This window comes from Mustela nigripes, chromosome 1, assembly GCF_022355385.1.
Source record: "Mustela nigripes isolate SB6536 chromosome 1, MUSNIG.SB6536, whole genome shotgun sequence".
In the NCBI taxonomy this organism is placed as follows: Eukaryota; Metazoa; Chordata; class Mammalia; order Carnivora; family Mustelidae; genus Mustela; species Mustela nigripes.
In genome coordinates, this window is record NC_081557.1 from 214,346,702 (window position 1) to 214,369,931 (window position 23,230).

Sequence of the window (23,230 nt, forward strand, 5' to 3'; positions counted from 1 at the left end):
TGAGAAAAGCACACTGAAATGCAAGGTGAGATGATAACTATGTCTAGGTTTGCTTTAAATGTTCCAGCAAAGAAAAATAGAGAGAGAAAAAGGATAGATGAAGCAAATATGATAAAATCAGATAATTTTTCAGCCAGGCAACTGGTGTGGGGATTCCTTGTATCAATCTTTCCAGTCTTGGGTAGGTTTGAAATTTTTCATTATAAACAACTGATAGGAAATCTTATTCACTTCACACTCTGTTATCCAATCCAGATCTTCATCACACACCTAATCTACTTTTAGTGAAGCAGTCGACTAATCATTCCTTTGGCCTCTCATCTCTTTTCTCTTCCACTGCTTTCTTTCTACACAGTGCTGTCGGATGAATCCGTCTATAACCTCCTTTATATGGCCTCCACTAATTATCTTTAGAGCTATCCACCATGTCACCCTATCCTTCCGATTAAAATAAAAATGAGCACTGACTTTGGAGAAGAGCGGTTAGTATATTTCTTGATTTGCCCAGACGGTCCCACTTCACATCTGTTGCCTTGACCTAATCGTTAGTAGAGTTCCCTTTTACTCTTTAAATGCCCTGGTTTAAATGATGGACTAGATGGTCACCCAAATCAGGTGATCCTGAGTTGAAACTCCAGATCTGATACATAATGTTGTGTGACTTACTGAATATCCTTGGTCCTCAGTTTTCTCATCTGTAAGATGGAGGTAATAATACCCATTGTTGAAAACCAATATGTGAAAAACCCTGAACAAGATAAGATGCCACCACATATTAAGCAATCAATAGGCAGTTGATATAATTCTATCTTCCTCCAAACAAGATCCTTCTAATCTAGCCAGGTTTCTTCCCTGGTCCCTAAAACCAAACGTGCCTTGCTTGTGACCCCCTGAGTCTTGCTGATATTATTCCTCCACCCATCAAAACCCTCCTTCTATCCTTTGAAGTTCAAACTTGAGGTCCTCAGCCAACTTCCCTCATTGCTAAATACCTACAAGTCATCACTCACTTGTGACATTTAATGACCCACTGGCTTATGTGTTCTCTGGACGATTTATTTCTGCAAATACATTTGTCTCCTCAACCACAAACTCTTCTTTCCTTTAAAGCAGGGAAGTTCTCTCTCTCACATAAATCCTATGCACCTGTGGTAAGCACTTGTATGCCCTCGACACTTGTATGCCCTAAATGAGATTCAGGAAACTACCATTATTCTAAGAAGAATAGTTTCCTTGAAAAAAAGAACCTAGAAATACAATCATGGTCTAGTCATAAGAAGTTTTGCCTTGTTTTAAGAAATTCCTTCTTGATTAAGTCCCAAAGGGGGTGGTGTTGGGAAATCAGACACTTCCTACAAACTGAAACACAATTCCAAACCATTATTATTGTTGAACTTTAAGACCCCAGTCTTTCCAATGGTATATTAAATATCAGACAAAATACAATTTCCCTGTAGCTCTAAGTCCTTAAGTCAGTCTGGTTTTCAAATGTGCAACCTATTTTTTTTTTTAAATCTCATTTATCATAATAAAAGAAATAAACCCTCAAGCATAGTCTGGTTAGGTAATCTGCATACACAAGAGACCTGTGGGTAAAAATGGTTCAAAACCAGATGATCTAAATATCTTTCTGTTTTTCTTCTAGGACATAACTTTATGCCTCCATCTTATATGGGGGTAGAGTGTGATTTTAGCTATATAAAAACACTGACAAAAAAGATCTTTGCTTAGGGAAAAAAAAGTCTAAAGACAGGAGACCAAAATGTAAACAGAGGTGATCTTTGGGTGGGAGAATGGATACATCTTTTATTTATGTTTCGGTGTATTCTGTATAAATATATTCTACTTGTAAAATGGAAATAAGGGGCACCTGGGTGGCTTAGTCGGTTAAGCATCCGACTTTTGGTTTCGGCTCAGGTCATGTTCTCAGGGTTGTGAGATCAAGCCCTGTATCAGACTCTGCACTCAGTGTAGACTCTACTTGGGATTCTCTCCCTTTCCCTCTGCTCCTCAAACCTCCCCCACCCCAAGATTAGTAAACAAATATTTAAAATGGAAATAAATAAAGGTATGTCTATTGTGTTGGTAATGAATGATATTACAAATGATTAAACAATTCACTTAGTCAACAGAGACACATTCATTCAACAAAAGCTCCTGCTATGCTCCAAGGATCAGGAATCCATTTGGAACAAGAAAGGAGGCACTGCCTCCCATGCTCAGAAAATCCTCCCTGGGCCCCTTTCCTGCTTGCTTATCCTACCAGCTCTCATTTGGCTGTACTATCTTAAACAAGCAAGATTATTATTTCTGGGCCTTAGTGGTCTCATCTGTATGATGGAATACATTGGATGATGATTTCTGACCCAATGATCTTCCCCAAATGACATCTTTTCTAAATCTAAATGGTCCAGTGACAATTCACAGTAAACAAATTAGGCGAAGGGTTCCTGATCTCATGGAATCAATACTAAAAGGACTGACTCTGCTACATAACTAGGTTCAAGGCATTTCAAAGGCAAACTCCCCAAAAGAGGAAACAAGCAGATGGAAACACAATCAATCTCACGAGTAGTCAGGAATCTATATTAAAGTACTAACATGTTATGTCTCTGGCAACTAATTCAGTCTTTAAAATGTCAATGCATTTCTGGTGGTGGCATAAAACATCACAGGACCTCCTGGTAAATTGATAACTCTTTCTGAAACTTTGAAAATGATCAGATCTTTCCACTAATAATAATTCTCCTTGGCGCAAAGAAGTCTAAATGCCTGAATAACCCTGAGTGAACAACTGGAAATCAAAGTAGAGAGGGAGGGGTCGTTTTCTATGTGGTTCCATTCATTTTCTCCATGTGGTCTAAGGTCTTGGCTGACAGAGGAGGGCATAGCGTAGAAACTAGAGGAGAGAAGAAAGAGTAGGTAAGTAGGAAATGGGAACGTGCTCGGATATACATTTAAAGTGGGGCCAGTAGACACAGTTAGCCGCTCTGAAAGCAACCTGAGAAAATGGTGCAACCAGATTTGGAATTCTTTGGGAAGATGATCGAGGTAGGAGGGGTGGGCAAGGGGATGTCTATAATGCAGGTTGTGGGTGCCCAAAAAGTGAAGGTGAGGGGCTCTCAGAGTGAAAGTCGGGGTGCTGAGTCGGAAAAAAATAAGCGAGGAGGCGGCCTGCTGTCAGCATAGCAGATCAGGGAAGACCACCACTGAGGAGGAAGCCCGGGCAGAAATTGTGAAGATGCCAAGGAAGAAGCCACCTGCTGTGAGGTTGCAGAGCCTTCAGGTAGAAGGCGCAGCAGGTGCAAGGCACCAGTGTCAGGAAGTGGCTTAGAGTCTAAGAAAGTTCTAGGCCAGTGTGCCTGCAGCACAGTGAACAAGTGGGCTGTGCAAGAACGCATCCACTTACGCATATAATCGAGACGTACTGAGCACCTGCTTTGTCCCAGGCACCATGCCAGGTTCCGAGGATTGCAGTTGTTGAAGAGGCAAACAAGATAACATAACCCCCTCATCAAGATGTTTAGAGTTTAATAAACAAGATAAACAAATATTTACTATTACACCAAGATATGTGCTCCAAGGGAAGGGAGCAGGGAAGGGGGTCCTACATTGGTATACATTGGTATGGCTGGAGACAATCTCTTTGAGGAGATGACGTGTGAGCAAAGACCTGAGTGGCAAGAGTGACAAGTCAAGCAGAAGAATGGTCCAAACAAAGGAAGCAGTCAGATGGTAAAGGTCTAAGGCAGGATGTGGGGTGGTGTGTTCCAGGAAGAGCAGGGAGGCTAGCTGGGTTAACTATTACAGTCATCAGGGAGCTACTATGTATAACCCTCCGCACTGTCTGTGTGAGTCAGGCGGCCACTGCCATGGACCAGGTGATAGGCAGCCTCACGAGGGGGATGACTGTCCCCACACAGAGAAGTGGCCAGATCTGACACACATGTTCACAGCAGAACATCTGGCTTTCCTGGCGAACAGACTAGTTTCTAGGAAGCCTGGCCTGTGCCTGTTATTGTAATGTAATTCTCCGTTTCTGAAGTCAGCTATGAACTTGAATTTCAGCACAGATACTCATTTCTGCTCAGCCTTCCTTCTACGGCACAAGTTAAATCTGGAATGACTCTTTTAAAGAAATGCAATTCCCTGCAACACAGGCCTCCAGGGTAGACAGTACTATTGAAGAGCGGCTGCATTGAACGCAGCATGTCACAGTAATTCCCCTCCTCGCGGCCTGCTGTCCAAATCTCATTAGGCTGAGTTTCTGGGTCAGCCAATTTCCAAGAGGATATTACAACATACAACCCCCCTCTTCCCCAGGATATACAAAGCTATTTACTTCCAATCAGGTCTAAAGAGAGCCTTCATCTCAATTAGCAAACATGGGCCATGGAATCAGCAACCCCATCAAATTAAAATATTTTAAAATTAAAATTCAGGAACTTAGAGATTCCTGCATAATGTCATAAATGCTAAAGAAATGCCAGACAAAAATACACAGTTCTGTCACCACCTTTTGGCTCCCAGGGTGGACTAAGAAGCCTCCCCCTCACCGCACCCCAACACAGAATGACTAACTAGAAGTCATGTCTCTCAAGCAGTCATCTGTAAGCTAATCACCACTCTCCTCACCAGCCTCCAGAGACTTCTTTCACCTTGGCTGCTGCCCTGGGAGGTCTTCTCCAACCCTCCTCCTCTAGTTTGAAATTATGCAGTTCTTTTTTTTCTTAATCCCACTCAATAAAAAGTTGGCCTTTGGGGATTTCTTATTTTTATTCCTACTTCGTAAGAGAACATGAATAAGACGAAGGAAGAAAGACAAGCCAGCCCTGGGACATAAGATGCAACTCCTTAGCTCCTGGCAGACAGAGATGTTCTGATCTCTGTGGTTCAGCCCCCCACGTGCTTTTGGCATTTGTGGAAAAGGAAGACGTGAAGCTTCGAAGGGGCGCATGGGAGGGTCCTGTAATGGTGGCTAGAGGCAGAGCCACTGTTCTAGAATACCCAGAAGCCACCTACAATTGCTTAGGCCAGTTGTTCAGAAAACGTTCAAGACAAGAAGGAAGGCTTTTTCCCTCATGTACTCTCACTAAAAGGAAACTCTGAGACACAGTCAACAGTTGGCTTAATGTCCTGATGCAACTGAAGAAAGGCCAGAAAATTCCAGAAAGCACTGAGGAGAGTTGCATGAGAGGAGCGCTCACCAGGAGCCCCTCCGCTGAGCAGCTCACTCCAGGCTGGAGGAGATGAACATTTATAAATAAAGGGACCATAACAACTCACACTTAGCCTTTCACATTCATTTCTTTTATACAAGATAAAATTACTCACTCGACATGAGTCAAACTGGGTAGAAGAGGAACTCAAAACTGAAATGATAGATTATTAGAAATTACAAATGAAAATCTGTATGTCAAATCTACAGGATATTTCTAAATTTACAGGAGAAAGCCGAAACTATTCTTAGAGGATATTTTACAGACAAATCTATTAGGAAATGAGAACAAAAAATGAAACAATTGAATGTTTAACCCAAAAAGTTAAGGAAGAAAATTAAATAGATGTGTGAATGCAGAAGGGAAAAATTCCTAAAAACAGATCGACCGAATGAACATAATTTTTCATTTCAAAGGCACACGGAAAGCCAGTAAAGACCAGTCCTTCATTGTAAAGTTTATTCCTGTTGTGGCGGGGAAGACAGAGGTGGAAAGCAAGCAATGCAATGACTGAAAGACATGTGGAAATGTTCTAAAATCCATGAGTCATAACTGGACTTAAACCTACATATCAGAAGTTAAAATCAAGCTACTTATTTTCCTTCCTAGACTTCTTGGAAGTAGAGCTCACAAGGCGAGAGGCACTGCTTGATCCCACTAAAAGGTATCATGCAATAGCCTAGTCTAAAAGCATGATAAAGAGTAAGATCCTGAAATCAGGCAGACCTGAGTCCAACTCCTGCTCTGCCCACCCACAAGCTGTGTGATCCCGACTAAGGGCAGTCCTCTCTCTGAGCATCTATTTGCACATATGTAATATAGAGATGATGTCTACCTTACAAGCGACTAGACAACATTATTAAGATGTTTTTGCATTTCTAATGTAGGTTTAAACTGGATCAACCTTTATCGAGTGCAACTGGGCAATGTCTATTATAGGTACAAATTCATTAAATTCTAAGTTGGCCTGGCAATTCTATTTCTAGAAACATATCCTCCATATGTACTTGCACATTTATGAAATAATTAAAGTGATTTTTAACACTGTTGGTAGCAGTAAAATGGTGGAAATGAGTTAATCAGTAATGGACTCCTTCTACAGTAATAATAAAGGGTATGAGGAATTCCCTCTTTATGTATTGATATAAAGTAATGACCAAGTTGTATGTTTAACAAGAAAGCGAGGTGCCAAATAATATATTATCAATATACAATATATTATCATTTGTGAAGAAAAGACCACATGCACATTTTTGCTCATGTATGTAGAAAAGACATCGGACAAGACACAGACACACGAATGTATGCATAAAACTGATAATAGTGATTGTCTGTAAAGAAGCTAGCTGGGACAGAAGCTTCACACTGCATATCTTTTTTTATGTTTAAATTTGGGGCCATGCAAATATGTTACCTATTCCAAAAATTCAGTATTTTTAAAATTCAGTGAGATATTGGAACAAATCAAAGTGAAAAATACCAATAATTCAGCTGGAAAATAAGCAAAGGCAAAAAGAGGAAGTTCTTTGCAAAATGAAATGTAAATGTATAAAAGGATATGTATGACTCACCAGTGATTAAAGATATACAAATTAAACTATGATTTTTTTTTTCCTATAATGTGTCAGACTTGCAATGATGAAAAATCTCAATAACCAGAGTTGGAAAAATGTGTGGGTATGCATGTATTTTCAGGCATTAATAATACTGGGTATGCAAATTGGTACACAAACTCAGGAACCACTTGGTAATATCAATCAAAATTTTATATACACACATTTGTAACAGTAATTCCTTATCTAGAGGTTCCTCCTATTGAATTTACTTGCCCAAGTATGCCAAACTAGACATTCACAAGCAGTCCTTGTAGCAATATTTGAATAGCAAAAAGAACTGCTAACCGAAATATCCATCAAAAATAGTGAAATGCATTGTCTAATCAATGGAACACTATATAGCAAATGAGGAAAAAGACCTAAATGCCATCACTATGGAACAGAATAAACACAACGTGGCTTACTCATACAATAGGACATTGTTACAGCTCAAATGAATGGATTAGAATCAATGGGTTTCAGCATGAATAGAAACCCAAAACTTGGAGCACCTAGTGGCTCAGTCGGTTAAGCGCCTGCCCTTGGCTCAGGTAATAGAATGGGGTCAGCCCCATGTCCAGCTCCCTGCCCAGTGGGGAGCTTCCTTCTCCATATCTCTCTGCCCCTCTCCCTCTCTCTCTCTCTCTTGCTCTCTCTCACTCGCTCTAGCAAAAAAATAAATGAAATCTTAAAAAGAAAGAAAGAAAGAAAGAAAGAAAGAAAGAAAGAAAGAAAGAAAGAAAGCCAAAACTTAACAGCGAGTTAAAAAAACAACAAGGAGGCATAAAACAGGACTCACACACAAAACAATACTCTTTGAATTCGTATAGTGAATACATAAAAACATGCACTGAGAGGAAACGGTGTCTGTGGAGAAGCATAGGAGGGAAGGCAGGAGAGGAATGAGATCAGGGATGGTATGTAAAGGGGATTCCAATTTTGTCAATTATGTTTTCTATCTTTTATTCAAAACAACCTGACTACTTATTCATTCTGGGAGCCTAAGAAAACTACCCATGTTTTATGAATTTTCTTCTCTGTACTTCCCTGCATTTTGTGACGTTAAAGAGAAATGAAATGGATGTCTAGAATAATCTATCAGATATTGTAAGTTTGAACAGCAAGGGGCAAAGAGCATGTTGAATAATTCCTTTAAAAGGAATGTATGTGTGTGTGTAAAACATTTTTTATGTTTATTTCCAGAGCCTAGAACATAGCCTGGTACTTGGTAAGGACTCACCAAATACCTACTGAATGAATGAACGAAGGAGTGAAAGAATAGCTACATACAAAACTTGTTAGCAATCATGACATTTTAATGTTATTTTCTTTTTTTTCTAAAGATTTTATTTATTTATTTATTTGACAGAGAGAGAGAGACAGAGCGAGTGAGCACATGAGGGGGGTGAGGGCCAGAGGGAGAAGCAGACTCCCTCCTGAGCAGGGAGCCCAATGAGGGGCTCGATCCCGGAACTCCAGGATCATGATCCAAGCCAAGGGCAGATGCTTGACTGACTGAGCCACCCAGGCACACTTTTTTTTTTTTTTTTAATTTGCTTTTAATGTGTATATTTGCTTTTAATGTGTATATATTGCTTTTATATTTAAAAATAAAATTAGCTTTAAGTTATTTTAATAAATACTGGGCATGAGAGCAATGTACATAATTGGACTCGTGGTGATTTAAATTTAATTAAATATTTATTCCTTCTTAGTTCAGGTATCTTCAGGACTTCTCGTCACCTTTAGTCTGGATCACACATGATGTCCCTCACACTGTAGCTATTCTTTGTTCTTAAGCTCTCCACAGATATTTAATTACTGTTAAGTTTGGGAATACTGTTTGCTAAAAAATTATAAACTTGAGTTTTCCCATGAATGTAAAAAAGCAGTAACCTTGAATATAAAGTAATAAGTGTCTGAAATACATAGAGCTATCATAAAGTTTATGCACTTTGAATTCTAAAGGAAAAATGGAGCCACCCACTGCAATGCACACATATGAAGTGAAGCATTAGGATTCCAAGAAAGCAGAGCTGCATTAACAGCTGACAATGCAAGAACAAAAGAAAAAATTTGCAAAGCTCACAGAAAGGGAAGTTATAGAAAAAAATGTAAAGCAGAGGAACACACTCCCGAAAGACACATGGCTCTGAGGGGGTTTTACTGTATAAGAGCTCAGTGGTATCATCCTGACACCAGTATTTCAAAAAAGTACACACAGCAAATGCTCAACTTTTGCCAAGTAAATTAAAAATTTGGTGGGGAGGGAAAAGTGTTTTTCAAGCTCGGAAGTACCAAAACAAAAGCAAGAGATTACAAAGGATCCTCCGAAGTACCAGGCTTTGCCAGCATCAGTAAGTTTATAATCCAGAACTACAAACTATCAAAAGGCAGTGTTAAACATGTAAGAGTGAAAGTGTGCAAGGAATACAGAAATAGGACAAAATAATGAGATGAGAGGTTCCAGATTTCCAGAATAGGGATCACATGGGGAAGGTTTTAAAGAAACAACAGGACTTTGGCTAAGAGGCACCTGGAGGATAGGAGGCAAGGAACAAGGTATCTGATCTTGAGGGGATTTAGGGCCTCATGTCAGGCAGGGACTACAGTGAATAAAAAGCAGGTAGAGAGGAATTACCCATGAAAATCCTTTAAATCTCTGACCTCCAGCATGCAATGTCAGTCTTTCTTTTAAGCGCTGATGGAGGTGGTAACTCCTTCAGACAAATACTACATGATATGGTTGTACATCAGCAGTAAGACCCGCTTATACAACTAATTTCTCCTTTTCTTCCTTTTCAGCAGGTATTGTTGAATCCTCATGAATGAAATGCATGGAAGTTGTGACTCGGATCATAAATGTATAAATGACAGTGGAGACCTGGGGAGCTAAATCCCACTTTCCAGCTGCCCAGATCACCCAGCCATCAGGTCCTTCCCTCATGCACCATGAAGTGACCACCTCTGCCAGGTACACGTGACCCTCTGCAACACCAGTCCATGCATCCACTTACTGGGTGCAAGTGTTTGCTAGGCCCGTGACAACTAAAAATCACAAATGGAGTGGCTCAAAGCACAGGAATGTATTGTCTCACAGTTCTAGGGGCTGGAAATCCAAGACCAAGAGTAGACAGGACCCTGCTCCCTCTGAAAGTTCTAGGGAAGGAGGTGTTCTAGGTCTCTCCTAGCTTCTGGCAGTTCCTTGGCTTGTAGAACCATCACTCCAGTCCTCACCTCACATCTTCCCCATGTCTATATCTGTCTACCAATTTCACCTCATAAGGACACTAATCCTATAGGGTTAGGGGCTCACCCTACTCCAGTATCACCTCAGTTTAACTACTGGCATCTGCAACAACCCTGTCTCCAAATGAGGTCACATTCTGAGGTACCAGGGATTAGGACATCAACATATCAATTGGTGGGAGGAACACTTCAACCCCAAACACTCAATTTGCTCCCAACCTTCTCTCTGCCTCTTTATGTATAATAAGTTCAATGTGTAATTAAATATTACACAAACTAAGGAAATATGCATATAAAAAGAATGAGCACAGAAAACAAAATGTTCTATAACGACAATAAAAACCAGTAATTAGATGAAATCACGTGTGAGTCAACTGTAAAATTCTGGGAAGAAAAAGCAAACTGAAAACACACAATTCTGAACTCTACGTGTTTTCTTTGAATTCAAAGAAATCAAAACAAAGAAGCCAAAAATTACAAAGGATACATTTTGGCTGCTATTTATATCAGAAACGCTAATCATGAAACTTCAAACAATTAACTCATGTTAAAAAAATGTTTTCAGTCTTGGCTCTACATCAAAAGGTTGGTGAATGAGTGTTTCAAGTTCCTTGTTTTAAAACCTTTCCAGCTTGGGCAACACTCTAACAGGGACATATCCATGAAATACTACTAAGTGAACACTTGCTGTTACAGAACATGTAAAGTATTTCATTTTGTTCCCTAAGATTTTTAACAAACCTGAGAGCATGTTTGCAAACAACATTGAAAGGACTGGACACATTGTAAATCAATGCAAGTAGACAGTGATCATCAGTGCTGCTAACATCACAAAAAGGGAGACAACCAGACAGTATCCGTATCCTGGTGCAAATGTACAATACCACCTATAAAGTGCCTTTGTAGAATGAACTTGTATCTGATCTTTGTAAGAAAGGCAGAGAAATATGTTAAGAACGCCATGAAAATGGAATCAACCAAGTTCAGCCTATAAGAAATACTGCAGGAAAAATAACTAGGTTCTTCAGCAAAAAAATTGCAAGGAGGAAAAAGACCTAGAGGCTCATCCTAGAAATTAAACAGAGACAGAAGGAGACATATCAACCTATTGTAATATATGAGCATTCTTTGGATCCCAATTCAGTCAAACTGTATTAAAAAAATTGTACTTACAAGACAATCAAGAAATCTGAACACTTCAATACTTAATTATATTAAAGAACTGCTGTTGGCTTTCTACAGTGTAATAGTCCAGCATCTTTATTTTTAGGGATAGGTACAGAAATATTTATAGATGATATGATAGAAAGATTAGAATTTGCTTCAAAATGAAGGGGATGAGTAGGAGGAATAGATAGAGGTAGAAACCAAACAAAACTGATCATGAGTTGAAAGTTATTGAAGCTTGGGTGATGGGGAAATGAAGGCTCATCAGAAGGCCTTTGGGAGGAATTTAGGTTTAGATGAGGTGTGGAGGTGGAGCCCTCATGATGGGGTTAATGCTTCCTAGGAAGAGAGAGACCTGTGTACATGCAGGCTCATGCTCTCTCTCTCCTCCATCTGAAGATGAGAAGTGAGAAGACAGCTGTTCTCAAACAAAGAAAATGACTCTCGCCAGACACCTTGATCTTGGACTTTCGGCTTCTACAACAGCAAGAAATAAAATGCTGTTTACGGCCCCCCCGCCCTAGGCTGTAGTATTTTGTGACAGCTGCCCAAACTGACTAAACAGGCCCCAACTGGAAACCTCCCAAGTGCCAAGCCAGTAGGATAGATATATAAATTATAGTATATTCATATGATAGGAGAGTATGCAACAGCAAAATGAATATTTACAACCATATGCAACAATCTGGGTGAATCTTACAATTAAGATATTTGTGCAAAAGAGGGCAGAAACGAAAGTGTATGTACTGTGTTCCAGCAGGTGTAGTTCATCTATGCCACTGAAAAGCAGGAAGGGGTGTTACCCTTGGGTAACAGGAAACAAGTGAGCAGGAAACAAGATAGGGTTCTTCTGGGAGCTTGTTCTTTGTCTTGGAGCTGGTCACACAGATATGTGCATTTTGTGAAAAGTCATCAAGTTGTCGATATAGGTGCACTTCTTGACATGCGTATTGTGCTTCAACACAAAAATATTTTAAATATTTTTTAAATTAAAAGAAATACATTGATTTAGTAGATTCAGAGTGAGACCTAAGGACTTGCATTTCTAATAACCTTCCAGGTGATGTTGATGCTGTTGTTCCAAATGCCACATTGGGCAGCACTAAACTAGGCCACTAGTGTCCAAATATACCTGAGAATTTCCAGGAACAGGCTCAGTAGACAAAGCATACTCCTATGGTGGCCTCCTTCCTGTAGCTCAGGTGAGGGTGACAAGATTGCTGAGCGAGGCCTCCCTTCATTGTCTACAGAGCCCCATGGAGATGTGCTGGCATCTCCCCAGGCTCATGGCCTGACAATCTCCCAGCCATGAAGAGCTCTAGCTTTGGCATTCTCCAGGCCATATCCTATGAGCCACTATCTCAACTTGCATCAATCAGGCCTCTACTTATGCACCTGGAATGCTCTTCTCTGCTTCCTGAAACCTTCCACACCCTTCAGCTCAGTTCAGATGCTACTTCCTCCATGAAGCCTTCTCTTGGCCCCATCATGACTAATCCTTTCTTGGGATAGCCATGAGCCCACTATTTACACTGGACTATGAGCAAAGACAACCCTACCCTGCACCTCAGCCCCCTACGGAGGTGGAGATCTCCTCCCTCAATGTCAGTCTTTCGAGAATAGAGAAACTCAGTTGATGCCATCTCTGCCAAACAGCACCAGGCTTGGCACCTAGTAGGAGCTCACTACATATTTGCAGGATTAAAATATGAGCTCTTAGAATCAAATAGCTTTGAATCTGATTCCATTTTTCAGAAATATGACCTTGGTCACATTACTTGGTATCACTGGGCTGTTGGGGAGAACTATAGAAGAATGTAATGGGTGTGTGTGTTGAAGGTGTGAAGGTAGCCTTCAGAAAAGCATCTAATTCCTGCCCCCAGGAGCCTGTGAAAGTTACCTTATTAGGAAAAAGGGTCTTTGCTGACATAATTAAGTTAAGGATCTTGAGACAATATTATCCTAGACGAAAGGTGAGCCCTAAATCCAATGACAGGTGTCCTTATAAGAGAAGACCAGTGATGCAGAAGGGGACTGTGTGAAGACAGGCAAGATTAGAACACCTAGAGCCACTAGAAGCTGAAAGAAGCAAGGATTCTCCCCTAGAGCCTTCAGAGAGAGCATGGTCCCACCAGTACCTTGACTTTGGACATCTGGCCTTCAGAACTCAGAGAGAATAATTCATTGTTTTCAACCACCCAATTTGAGATCATTTGTTATGGCAGCTCTAGGAAACCAGCACAGTGGGGATCCAATAAATACTTGTTCTTTTGTCTGTGCGATCATCAAAGTCTGACATTAGTTCAAAGGCTTTTAATGAATATGAATTTTATACATTCAAATTTTATTTGACAAACACACAGCACTTACTGTATGTTAGATAATGTTTTGCAAATGTTTGCTTTGCAAACATTATTTCTTTAAATATTACCAAGTCCCAAAAGGTCCCATGATTATTTTTTTCTTGAGAGAGAGACAGAGAGAGAACAGGGAGAGGGGCAGAAAGAGATGGAATCTCAAGCAGAATCCATGTCCAGCATGAAGCCCAACATGGAGCTTGATCTCATGACCCTGAGATCATGACCTGAGCAGAAATCAGGTGCTCCGAAAGTACAATGACTCTTTTCATCATTTTGCAGAGGAAAAACTAAGAAACAGAGAGCTTAAGTAACTTGCCCAAGGTTACAGAGCTAGTAAACTATGGAGCCAGGATTCGAACCCAGGCAGTGGCTCCAGAAAGTGAGTTCCTCACCCCAGCTCAAGTACTGGACTTGTTCCAGAATATAGATACCCATCCAGCAGAGGATACGTGGCAGGCCTGCTAGGCCTACATTCTCTCCTGCTACTGTCCATCCTGCTGTGCAGTTCAGACCCAGCACTGCCTTCCTTGTACAGACCACACTTCACAGCTTATTCTGCAAGAGTAAATTGGAGGACTTCTGCTCAATGCCAATAGAAAAGTGGCATTTAATTCCACATTGGTTCCATCCAGCAGCTGTTCCGGTGGCCTCTTTCTTCACATTCGTACTTAATCTCTCATTTCCTGCATGTACTTAAAGGCTTCCTCAAAGAACATCATCACTGGAGACTAGAGGAGTAGGGAGCTTTTCTTGTTTCTTTTTGTGGGGCTGGCACACATGTCCCAGAAAAGCATAGCCTGGCTCTGTTGATGACACACAGAAAGTTGGGACCACAGTCCAGCAGGACCTTGTAGACAACGTTACAGGAATATAGTCAATAGGACAGGGTTTTCTGTTTAGCTACAAGAGTTGTTCTATGAAGCAGAAGACACATGAGATGAACTGAACAGTGCCCGTTACAGTCTGCGGATGTGTCACCTCCCTGCCAAGCCCACTCCACACTCACAGGTCCCTGGGGACATATGAATGCAATCTGCACAGCAGATACCCACAGAGGCAACATAGTGCAGCACTGGGGGAGGGGAGACAGAGTCATGGGCCCTGGGTCAAACCCTGGGTTGACCGCTTAGCCATCAGTGTATGTGACCTTGGGACAGTCCCTGAGTCTCCTGAGTTCTAGATCAGCAAATACAAGCAGCAACTATGAGCTTAGACAATAAAGTCTGCCTCTGCCATGGACTCCTTGCATGACCCCCAACTAGTTGTGGACCTCAAGTTCCTCTTCCATAAAATGAGAATAATGGTACCTAGCTTGTAGAGTTATTGAGCTGTTCAAATCCCGAAAGCAGCTACGTGATAGTTGTTTGCTCGTACATAAATTAGGATGAGAAGGCTGCCCAGCACAGTGAGTGACACCAGGGAGGAAGGATGACTAGATATTAGTACTTTCCTTCAATGACCTTATCTGTGGCCAGGCCCACTGCCAATATGAGTGTTGGGATCCAAAGGAGACAATGCTGGCTTTGTTTGAATTAAGTAAGAACACACAGGTGTTGGATACAACATCGTGATTCCCAGTGGACATTGGCAAAGACACATCTATGAGCTGTCCGCCTTATCATTCCCTTTCCTGGGAGGCACCTCCCTATCTGTGCTGTGGGGACAGTGATGGCTCCCAGGGTCAGGCCCACGAGACGTGACCATGGCCACCATTACTCAGTGGGTCTGTGGTAGGTGACTGGCCGAGGCAGAACTGGAACTTGGGTTTGGGACTTAAAAGAGAAGAACCCTCCAACTATTCTCCAGGAAGTAGGCTTGAGTTCTGCAACACTGGATATCCTGGTTCTCTGCCAGGAGGGTCTGCAGGAGTGGATGAGCCCAGAGGGAGGGGGGACGGGAAGGCAGAGGTGCAAAGGGACTGTGTGCAGAAAGGAGCCAAGGTGGAAGACAAGGAGGCCCCGGAGTGAGACCCAGTCTCACCAGTCCCTGGTGGCTGGGCACCACGAGGTAACTGGGAGTCATGATGATAAACTCCTTTTTGACTCTCTCAGTTAACAGGTTTATGTTACCTGCAAGGGAGGGAACTCCCACTCACTACAACATCCCACCCAGATCTCAGACTCAGCAGAGGACAAGCTTCACTCTTCCCTCCTCCCACCTGCCGCTCACCCAGCTCTGGCACCACCCAAATCAGATTAACCCAGAACGCTGTCAGAAACAGGTCAATCAGCCTTAAAAAAAAATCTCATTTAAAAATACGCCCCAAACAGAGCAGAGAGTAATTTTAGAGACTTTCTATAAAAATAAAATAAAAGCGGGGCTCCACTCGACTAACTCTGATCTGGGTCACGATTTATGCCAAATCCATCATAAGACACGTGAAATTGAAAAGGCACTGTGGACCATCCACGCCAGATAATCTTCTATCACACACACTCTCAGTGGGCAAAATTATCATTTTTTATAGCCACCCGTAGATATTTTGAAAGCACTGTGGTAAAGTAAAAGGGAAAGAAATGAGCCACAAGGTATGCTGAGAAATAACTCATCCTGGAGACAGAGGTTTCTCAAACTCCCCCTGCCTAGCTGTGTGCCTTGAACATGTTCTCTCGTTCTGACTTAGCTTTCCTGTCTGTGAAGGAGGGTATAATAAATAGAAATAAGAACTTCATTTACCACCATCATCTACCTGCCAAAGTTGTTGGGGGATTCGAGTGAGCTAAGAATGCCTTACGGCAGATACCAGGGAGAGTGGGAAAGAACACAGAAGAAGAAGAAGGAGAGTCTGTCAGATGAGGAGTAAAGACCATGCGGTAGACTAGCCCTGCCCCCAAGCCCCGCCTTCTAGAACCAGTTCTGGGACTGCGGGGCTTGTGGGAAGACACAGCCCACTGAACTTCGAAAGTAATGGAATGGCTTCTTCCATGGTAACTCCTGGAGTATTCCTGATGGAGCAGCAGCAAGGGTATTTCAGTGATCCCTCCCTCTTAGAGACATCTTTTTCTCATGTCCCTTTTTGGCACCAGTCTTGGTGTCATATTTGGTCAATTCTTCCTCTCAAATAATAATATTACTAGCAGCTACGCTTATTGAGGATTTTTATCTGTGCTTTTCAGACATGGTTTTAAACATAGGTTTTACATACATCATCTCATTTAAGCCTCACAGATAAAAGCTACAAAATGAGTTATAATTATAGTCATATTACATCTATGAGAGCAGAGGCTCTGAAAATTAACTTGGCCAAGATCACCCAGCAGGTAATAGACAAGAGTTAGGATTTGAATCAAAGTCCTTTGAAATGAAAGCCATGAAATTGATCCTGCCTCTGTTTCCCCCATTACCTTTGCCTTGTGCTGAGTTAGCCCGTTATTATCTCCCTCTGGACCACTGCAGAACACTCTACCTCCCTAAGACCCCTCCCACCAGCTGCTATCAGATTCTTTTTCCAAAACCCAATTCCCCTTCTGCCTTGGCTCCCAGCCCCGACCAGGTAAACCACAGAAAATCAGGCGCTCTCAATAAATGATGGCCAAGTGAATGACATTTTTGCTTATGCTGCCTTAGCTTCCTTCCCTCTACAAAATTTGCCAGCTTATCAGTCAGGGTCTGACCCTTAACAGATTTATTCCATAAATACCCACCTCATGGGTCCACCCTGAATCACTCTCTCATCCACTCCCTAGGGCATCCGGTTCCCTGCGCCAGGAACACCCCTCTCTCAACTCCTCCAGTCATCCTGTCATCATCACCGGTTTTAAGTTGAATGAATGGACAAGCAGCTCCTCCTGAATGTAAGCCATCGTTCTCTCCTCAGAGAGACTAAGCAGGGGACTCTTGCAGCTTCAGACCAGGGGCAGGTGTTTATGAAATACCCACACCAGGTTCTCGAGCATGTTCTACTGTGCTGTATAGTTACCTGTCTTTCTGGTCTGATCTAACCTGATCTTTTCCTCTGCGCAGGAAGGTAAATAGACTTTTGTGTAAACTCCCAGCTAAACAAGACCATTCCATCTTGGATTTATAAGGATACACGACGGGCTTCACTTTAGAGAGTTACAAATGCAAAATCCTTTATATTTTTGGCTCAGACACGGGATGCAAAGTGGAAAACTTCCCAGTCCAATAGCATGAGAAAAGGGAGGTCAGGATCGAGGGTCCTCCCTTTCTCGTTCACTCCTGCACTGGACCGGGACCCTGGATTCAAAACTCTCTACCCTTTCAAATGAAAGTATATACCTTGAATATGTTACTTTGTAGAGGACTTGCCATGAAGTCATCTGAATGACTTCAAGGTTAATGTATTAAGTTAGTTAAGCTAATGAGTAGGATTCCATTTCTCTCTCTCTCTCTCTCTCTCTCTCTCACTCCTGTACTCTCTCATTGTTGTTGTTTTTACATCTTCGGTTATGAAGATGTCTGCTTATGATCTGGCATTCATGAAACGCACTGGCCCAGTAGGAAAAACCATGTCTGCTACATGCCCTTTATGGGGTAAAGTACCTATAAGGGAATCTGAGACCATTATGATATCTAGCAACTGGATGAAACAATTTAAAAAATGGGATGGTGGGGAAAAAAAAATCCAACACTCCAAGATCTTAAAGAATAATTCAATATTATATTCTTTAAGAAACCCAATCCCCGACCCCCTCCTCCAAGGGGTAATGCAGCTCTGCTCTGGTATACTATTGAGACTTTTGGGAATTTCTTTTTCCAAAGAAGTAAGTATTGATGAAGGTCAAGGGACAAGCAGGACTAACACCCTCAGATTACAGCAGGATTTAAATTCTTCAGACTGGCTCCTTCTAGACTAATAATGACGCCAGAGTTCAAAACCTGAGAAGGTGTTGGATATAGGATACCTCTGACCTTATAATTTGAATGCAAACTTCTAAAAATATGGCTTTCCTTTGTAAAACAAGGGTGAGGAAACCTTTCTCTGAAACCTAGAGGAAGCAAAATAAAGCAACATATGGAAAGAGATTATAGGGTAACTAATTACATGATGTGCCTTAATGACACATGGATGCTTCACAGTCTTTTTGAAGACGCTGTTACAAATTCATATAAAACAACCGAATTCTATTCCTTTTGCATTAAAAAACTCCAAAGAAACTAAAACTAAAAACATGAGGTATTTGATTATTCAATAATATTTACACCAAGTCTACAAATAAAGGAAGAGGTACCTATCGAGAATAGTGAGCTTGTATCCCACATTAATAAATGAACTATTTTCTACTTCTGTCTTTTGGATTTCCAAATTTAGTCTTTCAAGCAGGGACATAAACAGTACGTAGTATTTGTTCAGGTTCTCTTCAATGGCAACAGGGCTCAGAGTGATTTGTTTCATTACACTGAAACTTAAACTAATAAAAAAAATGGAGAACTACACTTCAAACTGTTTCAATGTCTTAATCTGAAATAAAAATGTAAGAAAATTTTAATATAAATGTATCATAATGAAAATCTATAAACTGCCTATAATATAAACAAGTGTTAAAGCTCACTAAATACCTTCTCTCTCTCTCTCTTTCTGTCTCCCTGTCTCTCTCTCTCTCACACACACACATATACACACACACTGACATATAATCCTCTTATGAACAACAGCTGACCAGCTAAAGAAGATGATAAGGATTACTACAAATTTTATCATTTGTATATTGTAGTAATCAATAATAGCATTCAAATTTTCATAGTTTAAAGAACAATCCTAGAATAAGTCTAACATGAAGTCAATAAAAATTTAGACTGCCAAACCCTAATAGCAGATACTTCCCACAGACCATTTAAATTTTCATAATCTCGTTCCTGAAAACCCACGCCCGCAGACTTCCCAGTACAGGGAGTAGGACAAACAACAATACTCATGAAGGGTAAGGAACCATGCCATTAAAGTTCTGACAAGAGACCATCCCTCCTTTCCTTACACTTCAAGTCTTAGAACTGAAGCGAAGAGTTAGCCAGGTAAACATGGCAGGTCAGGACAGTCATTGGCCTCAGCAATGTGAAATTGTACTTTGTGGTAGGTCAAGGAGGGGGTCAGTCTGTAAGTGCTGGCCTAGCTACCAGAGGTAATTATTAACTCACCTGAGAAAATTTATTTTTAACCCTAATTTTTACCTTTGGTTTGCACTTGAGAGTAATTCATTGCTCTCACCAGGAAAAAAAAAAAAGAAAGAAAGAAAGAGAGAAAGAAAAAAAAAAGACGGAGGGGAAAAAAGATCAAGAATTGGAAAACCAGCAGAGCAACATTGTTTGAATTCATTTCTTATAATCACATTCATTAACAACCTATTTAACCTGGCACAAGTGTTCCTAACTTCTGTCTCAATACTTTCTGCTCCTGTGCAACCCAATCACTTTAAATGTTATGTTTTAAAATACTCCATATATAAATAAAATACTGAATATAATATATATTTACTGTATCATGATTGACAAACAGTATTCTGCGTGCCCATGTGAGTGTGTTTGGAGACAAACTGCCCCCCCCCCCCATGGGCACTTACCTTCAGGGAAAGAATTGGGCTGCACCACGTGGAGGAAGACATGCACCATTTTAAAGAGAACACCAATGGGCCCAGCTTTGTAAGAGTCTTTGGTCTCATAGTTCGTGGTCGGCAATTCAAATTCCAAACCATCAGAACCCTTTGCGGATGACAATGGCCCCAGGGCAGAGGTATCCCAGAACAGCTCCAGCAGCAGCAGGTAGCTGAGGAGGAGAGCCATGGCTAGCCAGATCCTGCACGCATGAGGTAGAGATGGGGGCCTCCGGTCTCAGAGGTTCTGGAAGCCTAGGATGAGACAGGAGTGTGTGTTCCTGCTCCAAAGAGGCTCGGCAGCAAGTGCTGGGTGTGCGGAGTCCACTCTCTTCCCTGGCCGGGCTGGCATGCAGCAAAGGCCGTCTGAGAATCTTTTTGTGGATCCGGGTCCGGGTCCGTGGGCTCAAGGCACCATCCCTGGTGGGAAAGAAAGGCAGCACTCAGTGCACACGCAGCCTGTCTGCCCCAGGAACCTCCAGAGAGGAGGCGGCACAGCTTAGAGGTAGCGCATCTGCCTAATCCGCTGCGTGGGAGGCAAAAACAGAGACTGCTTAGAGCTACAGGGGCACAAAAGCCAGAAGGCCCCACCCCAGGGTCCAGATGCATAACGCAGACCTTGATGGGTTCCAGAAACACTCTATGCTGCAGAGAAGGCTGTTCGGCCTTAGGAAGAGAGACTTACTGAGCACTTACTATGTACCCAACACTGCTGTACGTGCTGGGCCAGCGGGACCCTGTTGAAGGCATTATACCATTTACAGATGAGGAAAGCTCTCCACAGAGGACTTCGGGGACTTGCCCCAGGGTCAGGGATGATTAACGGGGCGGGGGGGTGTGTGTGTTACAATTCAAACCCCGGAGTTTTCCTTCAGAGCCCCTGCAAGACACCAGCACACCCACACCGTTCCTACAGAGTCGTCTCTCTGGGGCTCCACGCAGGCCTTCAGAGGCCCCAGCCACAGACCAGAGGCTTATTTTTTCTCCAGATTGGTGCAGGTGTCCCTGCTTTCTGGAGACACATCTTATCTGCTTTTTCTTCTACTCATTTGCTCACTGACCTTATTTCAGAGATCTGCCTCTCCACCTCATCCCCAACCCAAACTAAGACCTCAGGGGCAGAACCAAGCTGTCTAAGGCTAGGTTACACTGGAATTTACCTTTCTAACATGTCCACCAGGTAATCCTGAAAGGAACCTTTGCCCCCAAGTAACTACCTGGGAATTACAGGTCCCAGGGATGAGAGACAGGGCAGTAACTACCATGGAATTACAGGTCCCAGGGATGAGAGACAGGTCCCCACCACCCTTCCTGGGAGGAAGAAACAGGAATGTGAGAAGCAGCTACCAAGCCAGTGTATAGCTAAGGCAAGAGACCCAGAGGGCCTCCAAAGTAGGCCCTGTCCACTTGCGTTTCTAGCCCCAGAACTGAACACAAGACAGGGCAGAGTTGGGGTTAAGTACCCCTCAGTGTAAAACTGAAAAAGCCAAAATGACTGATTTGCTTATGCTACTGCGTAGAACTAGGTGCATCAGAATGCAACATCAGAGAGGAACTGGGATGCTCTGCACCTATTCTATTCTGGGGTCAGGAGCACCCTGATTATATTCTATTTTGTACATGAGTTACACACTTAGTAACTTTCCAAAATAAGGGCAGGGTGCTCCTAAAACCCACTGTGCAATGGGGGAAAGGGTCTTCAAGAAAGTGACACATTGCACAAGGGGCCAGAGGGCCTACAACTTGTATTCTACCAAGCTGTAGAAAGTTTCAGATGAAAGGTGCAAATGCATGAGCTGTTTGAGTGAAGATGTTAATTCATATTTAATCCCCTGGATATTGCCTCATCTTCTAAGTCTTGTCCTACCCCGGTTACTTCTGCACAGAACTCCCAAAAGAATGACCCTAAGCTCTCCACATCTAATCATGGGCTTCTCAGAGCATTTACAGCTCTCAGTGCCAACCTTGTTAACCCTGAATCAGCTTCCTGTCAGCTCTCCATCACACCATGGATACACCAGGACCCTGGTAACTGTTTCCAAAGGGCATTCTCCCTTCCAGGCTTGGCTGCTGCAGCACCCCCCCCCCCCCCCCCCCCCCCGCTTGGGCTCTGGAATGCTCTAGCCTTTCACTGGTTCTGGTCAGAAGTCACCCCTGTGTGCAGTCAAACAGAGGCCTGCTCTGCTCCATCTTCAAATAGTTTCCAGAGAGGACAAATGAGAAAGAAACAAAGCCAGCTAGCCTTTACAAAGCCACTGTCTGGGAGTCTCCGGGGCTGCACAGGGCAGGAGAGGGAGATGAAAGGTGAGGGTGGCTGTGTTATTCAGGACTAGGACTACTGACTGGCATTAGACAGGCAGGCAGGCATGCACATGCACACTACACACACCACACACACTAGCAGGGGAAGGCAAATCCCACACCACACCACACACACTAATACACACCACATACACCCCACAAATACACACACCACACACACTAACATACACCACATGTATACACACCACACACAACACACACACTAACACACAACACACAATCGTACACCACATGTACACACACCATACACACAACACACACACTATACATACATACACCACACACACTAGCATACACCACACATATACACATCACACACATTAACACATGCCACACACACTAACACACTCCATACGTATTCACACCACACATACACACACCACCCACATTAACACATACACCACACACCACACATACACATACCACACATACACACACTGGCACATGCCACACACGCTAAACACCCTAGCACACACCACACACACTAGCACTCACCAAGCACACATCACACACACTAGCACACACCACATATACACCAACACATTAACATACACCATACACACTACACATACATACACCACACAAAACACAACAAACATACATATAACACACACTATCAGACATATACACTACACACTGATACACTGCATGTATACACACCACACATATACATACCACACACACTGACACACTCCACACATATGCAAAACATATATACGTACAACACACACACTCATATATATAAAATACAACACATACACACACATTAC

The 23,230-nt window shown here is 42.3% G+C and overlaps 1 protein-coding gene across 13 annotated transcripts in view; it reads right to left on the reverse strand.

The window, feature by feature from the left end:
- The window catches only part of PROM1 (prominin 1), a 134,979-nt gene that overhangs the window by 83,761 nt on the left and 27,988 nt on the right, over positions 1–23,230 (reverse strand). For 12 of the 13 annotated variants that reach the window (XM_059381297.1, XM_059381253.1, XM_059381323.1 and 9 more), the window contains one exon: positions 20,109–20,558. In XM_059381297.1, the coding sequence (XP_059237280.1) occupies positions 20,109–20,328 (220 nt within the window). In that variant the 5' untranslated portion in view covers positions 20,329–20,558. Of the gene's footprint in view, positions 1–20,108; positions 20,559–23,230 lie in introns of those variants that run through there. The other variant, XM_059381330.1, reaches the window with a different exon arrangement.